The following is a 7,410-nucleotide window of genomic DNA, read 5'->3' as shown; positions in this document are numbered from 1 at the left end:
CAAGTCATATCAAAGTGGTAATACTTTGCAATTCAGAGAGTGATGGCAAATAATACCCTGTAACTGATGGCAAAGAATGCCCTGTAATTGATATATCATTAGTGTCTTCCCAGTCAATAAAAATATGTTAAAGAAGTTTGACATTTGTTTAGAACCAGACAGTGCTCCTTCCGTTGAATATTCCACAATTATAGTTTTCAGGCCCAAAAGACAGGATCAGTCATTTCAAGGAAACATTTAGCAGCTTTTCTGATTCCCACAATCAGATCCTATCTGAAAACTTTCACTTGTTAAAAACTCTGATTACAAATATTGACAAAGGTTTGGTCGCTCTGCATAGAGCATAGTGTACACACTTACAAGGTTTATATAGACAGGGGTCTATTATGGACAGTGCAGTGGCACAGTGGTTAGCATTGCTGCATCACAGAACTACAATTGACTTTGACCAGGGAACCATCTGTGGGAAGTTTGTATTTTCCCATGTTTGATTAGGTTTACTCCAGGTGTTCCAGTTTTGTCACTGTAAAAATATGCAGGTAGCTTAACTGGCTGCTGACAAAAAAATATACCCTAGTGTGTATTTTTGGGTGTTTGAGGGAATATAGACTGTAAGCCCCAATGGGGAAGGGAGTGGTGCCAATGGTTAGATATCCTCAGTACAGCACTTTACAATATGAGGGTGCTATATAGATTACAAATAAATAAATAATACATTTGTGGTGCCATCAGTGAGACTCCTCTGTTTAATATAGAAGGTTTCCAATGTTTCTGGGTTGCCAAGAGTTCTCTTATCCAGGCTCCACTACTAATAAGTCTACAGAAGGTCCAACTTATTAAAACAGTCCTGTCTCCACCCCTTGAAGGTCATTAGACAGTCTTGCTCCACTGATCAAAATCTCACTTTTGCATATCTGCGAAGAATCACATTAATGCAGCTAGTCCACATTCTCTAACGAATATTTTGAACCACCAGCAGCTCATGAATTATTGATATTGAATATAAGGGGTCAATTACAATCATACTCTCCAAATCTACTTTTTTTTATCATGGTATACATGTATGGATATGTATGAAAATTAGTTTTCCTTGTAATAGTTTTCTTAAATGCACCGCAGTACTCTTCTCTTCTTTTCTCATTTATCTTTCCAAATCCATTAAACTTAAACAATTCATTTTAACATTTTTTTAAGAGATTGTTTGCTTATTTATCTTTATATAGCTCTGGTGGAATAAGGTGAACTTTATGAACCAAGTGAAAAGGGTGTGATGGAAGCTACTGTATTGTTACACTCAAGGGCACCAAGAGGCGTAGGGGAGCAGATGCAGAGTATCGGGCCCATGCCTACCTGTGGGCCTAGCTTGTCCATGTACCAGGTTGTGGTGTGGCCCCAAGAATTTGCTGTACCAGGGTTCAAAAAAATGATTACACTATGGCAGGAGTTCCCTGCAATGAGCCACCTGACATTATGTCTGTTTGTGCTCATTTCTAGGTACTACGGTATCTGAACATCACAGATTTTCATGTTTGCATATGTGCAATGCAAGGAAAAATCTGTGATATTACATGGTTGTAGAGTATGTTCTGGAGGCACTCCGTGGCACCTTGCAAGGGAATTCACCCCAATGTATTAGATTACCAAGCACCAGCAGTGGCAATATACTTGTTTATTGTAGAATTCTGCCCAATTCTGTCTATTATGGCAAGGGAAGTGTTACATTCTACAGGTGAAAATGTGATTATCCAGAATAGATGATAAAATACTGTAGAGCAAGACACACTGTGACAATCTGGCCTTAATAATGACATAGATCTTATAATATAAAAGATTCTCCAGTGGGTACCCAAATAGATACAGTGTTGTGCATCAAGAGAATAGTTAATGCCCCAGAAAAGCATTCTAATATAAGGCAAGAGAACAAAAGTTTAAAATAATTATTTTATCAACTTGAATTATTGAATCACAAATGACATAGATATGTCAGTTCAGACAAGAGATCATTTTTTACCTGTCCATATTTTAAATCCTATGTTTTAAATACGTCTTTCATTTCACTTTTGAAGCTATATATAAATTATGCTCATATCACATTAAAACTGGCTTACATCATATGGATGTATGTGCTTGTAAGAGGGTAAGCTGATATATAGAAGAAATGTTATTTGAATATGTCCAATTGGAGCATTCTGCAAACTGCATAGTAATTCTTGCTATTTGCAGTGGAACAGAAAGTGAAAAGAATCAAAGAAATCTCTTGTTAGGATGTGTGTATAGCAGCAAGGTCATGATCATTGCTGTACTCAAAGAAATCTGAATTTCTCTAACTGCTGCTTCTAGGTATCTTTAGCTCTACACATCCTACAGCTGAATACCTAATTTGCTGAAATTAACCATATTGCTGCATTGCATAATGGCACATAATACATAAAAAACATTTATTTAGGTTATTTTTTGAGTAGATCAACTAGAAGTATACATTTTAAACATATGACTTTACAACTGTTGTTAATGTCCCCTATTCATAAAAAAGTAGACACAAGGGTAACTCAAACAGTCGTATTCCCTACATCAAGTATACTGCTATATAATATTCTAGAACATCAAGCAATTACTTGGATTGCCCGAGTGGGGATGAATAAAATTAATTAGCATGTTCCATGACCTGTCTATGTCGAAGTATTATGTTGCAAGTGAGCAGCATGCATCTGGTACGTGGAGCAATGGTACAGCATATATTTGTGTGTATATTTACATATTACGGTTCAATTATATTTCAAGTATAGCCTCTTCCCTCTTCTGTCTTCAAAGGCCAAGTGAAAACTTGTGAGCTGTGTCTTATTTCCCCTTGCATTGCAGATAGGGACAGGAGGGAGGAGCTAAATGCCTTTCCAGCTCTGTTTCTGTCTTTCTCCCTGGCTTTGATGGTACTCTTATCTCCTCTCTGTATTTCCCTGCTTCTCCTAGGTGATTCATTTCTAGGCAACGTGCTGGCTGCCTGTCTGCTGCTGGAGCTGGGAACTGGGAGCGTTCTGTTATTCAGCACTGCTACCCACCAGACAGCTCTCATACAGCGGCATCTAAACTGCACATTCAACCTGTTTGAGGATAAACCTTTCACTTCATCCGGATGCTCGCTTCCTTCTACATCCCAGTGCATACCGAAGGGGAAGCTCCAATTCATACAACAGCTCCTTACTTTTGCAGTTGGATGCTGATGTATTCCGGTGCACATTGGTCACACATTGCTCAATAGAAGAGGATACATGAAGCAAAGGCTATATACTATTACTACCCATGCATGTTTATGTATGTTGTTTTTATCCCTGTTAATCTAAAAGGATTTCTGTGAGCTAGATCTGCACTAGGATCCTGAAGGATTACTGTCATTTTCTGCAGTTTGCTCTAGTATATGCGGCTATATGGAGAAATTTCTACGGTGCATGTGAAATCATTCTGATGCATATCTTTGGATGCTCAATGGATATTTTAGTGACATATTGAGGATCAACTATTTTGCTTGGATTGGCATCAAGGAAACACATCATTTCTTAGTTGTCTCTAGACTTTTCCCTGTTCAATCAATCCTGGTCTCTATCTCCAATGCTTCCATCTTTAACCCCATAAAAACACCGGGATTAAACTCTTTTGAGATCCGTCTAACTCTCCACACTGCTCTCAGGCTTCCTATGAAGATCTGATTTGTGGTCAGCAGTCAGAAAAGAAGATGGACATTTTGCATGCAATGATCTGTCTGTCCGTCTTCTGGACTATATCCTGGGACAGAACTAGAGCAGACTCCAGATCAGACTCAATCATCCACATCGGTAAGATTACCTACATCATTTATATTCCGCAACTGTAACATCTTACAGTAACTCTGTCTGAATATTTTCTGATGCTCATTAATTGTGTTTCATATAGATTGATAGATGGCTATATCGATCGATCGATAGATAGATTGATTGATTATAGTCACCTCTCCATGTATGCATGCTTATTATATTAATGCAATATATCATACTCACATTGCATTATTTTTCAGGATACTAACCTGATATAGTTGTTGCATCCTGTTGCATTTACCTGCAAGCAGCTGAAAAATAACAACCTGAGGCAGGAAAATCAGCAATGAAAGAATGTGGAAATCATCAGGTGTTTCTTAATCACACCTATTATAAAATGTTTAATGCATTACATTACTTGGATATCTTTTAATAATACACATGTTAAAGCATGTGCACATTTTACTTTTCTCTGAAGACTGTCATGCTGTTTGAAGAGTTGTTTTTTTTGTGACAGGTGTGATTGACTGAGATGCACTGTGGGATCCACCACTGCTCACATCATCTCATGCAGCCTGGACACCCACTGTTCTGAGAACCAGTGAGGCTGAGGGAGGCTTACAAAAGGCTGCATTCATGTGCCTGGGCTGCAGTCTTCAGCCTTTGTGGGACACAAACGCTAGCAGACAGAAAAGGAAAAAAAAATTCTGAAGCAAATGTGTGCGGATTTCCTCTTACAGGAACCTGTGAGTGGCCAAAAGCTTGAGGGCCCCACCTATTGGCAACAAGGATGCAATGAAGGGAGTTTTTCGGGGAACAGGCATGTCTAGTTGAATGTAATAGCCACAAGTATTGAGTCGCATAGATCTCCATTCTATTTTTCTCATCCACTGTCTCTCAATTTTGCAAACAATATCAACATCACACTCCTATAGTTTTGCCAGAGATATAGCACATAATATGTCTATGTTTGTGGCATAAGGAGGTAGCTATTATGGAAACAGCATGTGTGGCAGAAGAGGTTATAAAGCAACACAGACGATAAACTGCACTGATTCCTGTACACCAGCACAGGCTGGCAATCTATAATCTGAACACGCAGGGCCCCTTAGGAAGGGAGTGGGCAGGAGATCACTAATGCAAGAACACAAGAATTCTCCTCCTCCACCCCATTTTCTGTAGACTAATGATCAGGGTCTGTGCTCTCTACTGAGCCCGAAATCAGATCATGCAACTCCTTTTTATGGGAACATAATGAAGAAAAATCCAAATCATCAATGTTGAAGCAACATTTTTGTCTAAAGCAGGCACACATTTAAATAAATATAGTTGAAATAAGAGCCTTACAAGGCTCCTTTCTGGAACATTATCAATTACTTTTTGCTTTGACAGTGGATAAATGAGTTCTGTAATATATATCAATAAAAATCCTCGGATGTATTAGAGTAATGAAGGCAAAGGAAAGGGAGACATGGACAAATCTATATGAACACACTACAGTATATAATATTGTCTGCTGCTTTAGTTATTGCAGCCTTTAACAAGTGGGCTTATATCCAAGTTATTAAACACACAGAGTAAAGCATTGAGTCTATACTGGTACAGATATGTATAACTTCACTAGTAATGGATAACCTAAAAAAGGTGCCTAAAATATTACATGGCTCAGGGTCAAGTACGAAATGTAATGTGTGAGTTTGTGAAAACAAAATAAGACAGTAAAGACATATAAGATAGAAAGGTAGAAAATGAGGCAATGGACAAATCACTTGTATTATATTATGGCATACAATTGGACATACAGCGCTGCAGAATTAGTGGCACTATTTAAATAGCTGTTGCTGCTGATGATGATGATATGTTTTATACAAATCCAAAATCCATGATCATAAGTTGTACTGGTTCAATGCTATCTATTTTTTATATATGTAGCACTTGAAATTACTTCTTAACTGAATATACTCTATACCTTGGCTTAAGAAAATATTTCATTTTTGGTTTATTCTTTTATTTATTGTGTTGCATAAATACACTTTTTCAACCTTAATTTATTTCTTACTGCTAAAGCAGTTGTTTAAATAAAAAAAAAAGAAGTGACAAGACAGCTAATTTCCTGCAGTATCTTATATTTGCATATTTGCTACATGCGACCACACATGAATTGTTCTAAAGTGAAACAGTGAAGCTATTCAGACAATTAATTTAACTTGAATCACAATTAGTGCATTTGACAAGGGGATTAGCTATTTTTATGGAGTACTTTATGTTGCCATGAAACTGGTGAATTGATAATTGTTACACGTAGCGTATAATCATTTATAGTTAGAATCCAGTCAATGGATCATCACGAAAATAGATAATTGCCCAAATTCTCAAATTTGTTTCTCATTTCAAAACATGCATATGGAAAGTAATAAAAAAAAAAGTGCTGAGATTTTATCAAATCTTTTTAGATCTAACTGTAATGTGATTAACTGAAAAAATGCTGTGTGGTACAGTACAAGTAGAGTACTCATGAGTAATTGATTTGTAGTAATGTTGTGTTGTAATAGAACAGTACATGTGTTTGTAAAAAGCTATTTCATGGAAATACCACTAAGGTGTAGTGTTCCCCATTTGAGAATAGTTTTAGCTAACTGTTTCTATTTGACTAAAAATATTATTATCAATAGATCTTAAGATATTTGTAAAGAAGCCTATTAGATCACTATGACAAGATTGATAGAGTAGAATTAACATTTTGTGATTCATTATTTTAAAGTAAAATCCTTACATTGGGATGTAGATTAAGTTCTTATTCTCTCTTGTTCAATAGTGGTTAACCTTTTAAGTAGTGTGGGTGTAGAAATGAATAACAAACATGGCCTTCCATTGGTAAATATGATGTTTAGTTAAATATCCTGCTTAATGTATTTCACACATGGTTATTTGATACACATGTATTGCTAGTTATCCTAACACAAATACATAGACTACTACAAAGAGTGATTTAATAAAATTGTATTAAAATTATTATTACAATTTTTCAATTGAGAAAGGTTTTTATGTTATTAGGTTTCTTTTATTGTTGTGCAGGTGAGGTGTGGGATGAGCCCAACACATTGATAGAGTAATTTCCTCAAACTGACATTACTTGATTGCTTGGTAGTTTCCTAATGATCTGTGTGCTGTCTGTTTGAAGAAAAAAAATGTTCGAATTTATAATGCATAAAAGCACCAAAGTTACAGATTAACAATGTTACCTACCATTTTCATTACATATCAGTCCTCCTCCAGCATATGTTTATACACAACTGATGTAATTAGCATATGTTTATATACGACTGATGTAATTAAACAGGGATGTGGTGGCATTTGAAGTCATCATTATGGGTAGTGTTCACTTATACAATACATAAAACACTGATCTCAGAACTCAGTGTGTCCCAGTTGAGAGACAGGTAAATGATGAACCCCAGTATTCTTTACCTTACAAGATTTTCCTTAATTATCGTTAGACCTAGATTAAAATATATGAATCATAACAATAAATTAAACAAGATTATCAGACGGTGACAATGTGCCGGTATATTGTTAGATCAAACCACTAGCACACAACATATTTGAATAAAAAAATTACCCGAAT

At 36.2% G+C, this 7,410-nt stretch overlaps 1 protein-coding gene across 2 annotated transcripts in view; it reads left to right on the top strand.

The window, feature by feature from the left end:
- Window positions 1-2,934: 2,934 nt before the first annotated feature.
- GRID2 (glutamate ionotropic receptor delta type subunit 2) overlaps window positions 2,935-7,410 on the top strand; it is a 959,624-nt gene continuing 955,148 nt past the window's right edge. Inside the window, exon 1 of one of the 2 annotated variants that reach the window (XM_075201712.1) lies at window positions 2,935-3,827. In XM_075201712.1, coding sequence (XP_075057813.1) covers window positions 3,728-3,827 — 100 coding nt within the window. In that variant the 5' untranslated portion in view covers window positions 2,935-3,727. The remainder of the gene's footprint in view (window positions 3,828-7,410) is intronic. The other variant, XM_075201703.1, reaches the window with a different exon arrangement.

Source organism: Mixophyes fleayi, chromosome 1 (assembly GCF_038048845.1).
Source record: "Mixophyes fleayi isolate aMixFle1 chromosome 1, aMixFle1.hap1, whole genome shotgun sequence".
NCBI classification, from domain to species: Eukaryota; Metazoa; Chordata; class Amphibia; order Anura; family Limnodynastidae; genus Mixophyes; species Mixophyes fleayi.
Note: the sequence above shows the minus strand (reverse complement) of the source record. Positions and strands in the feature narration are given on the sequence as shown.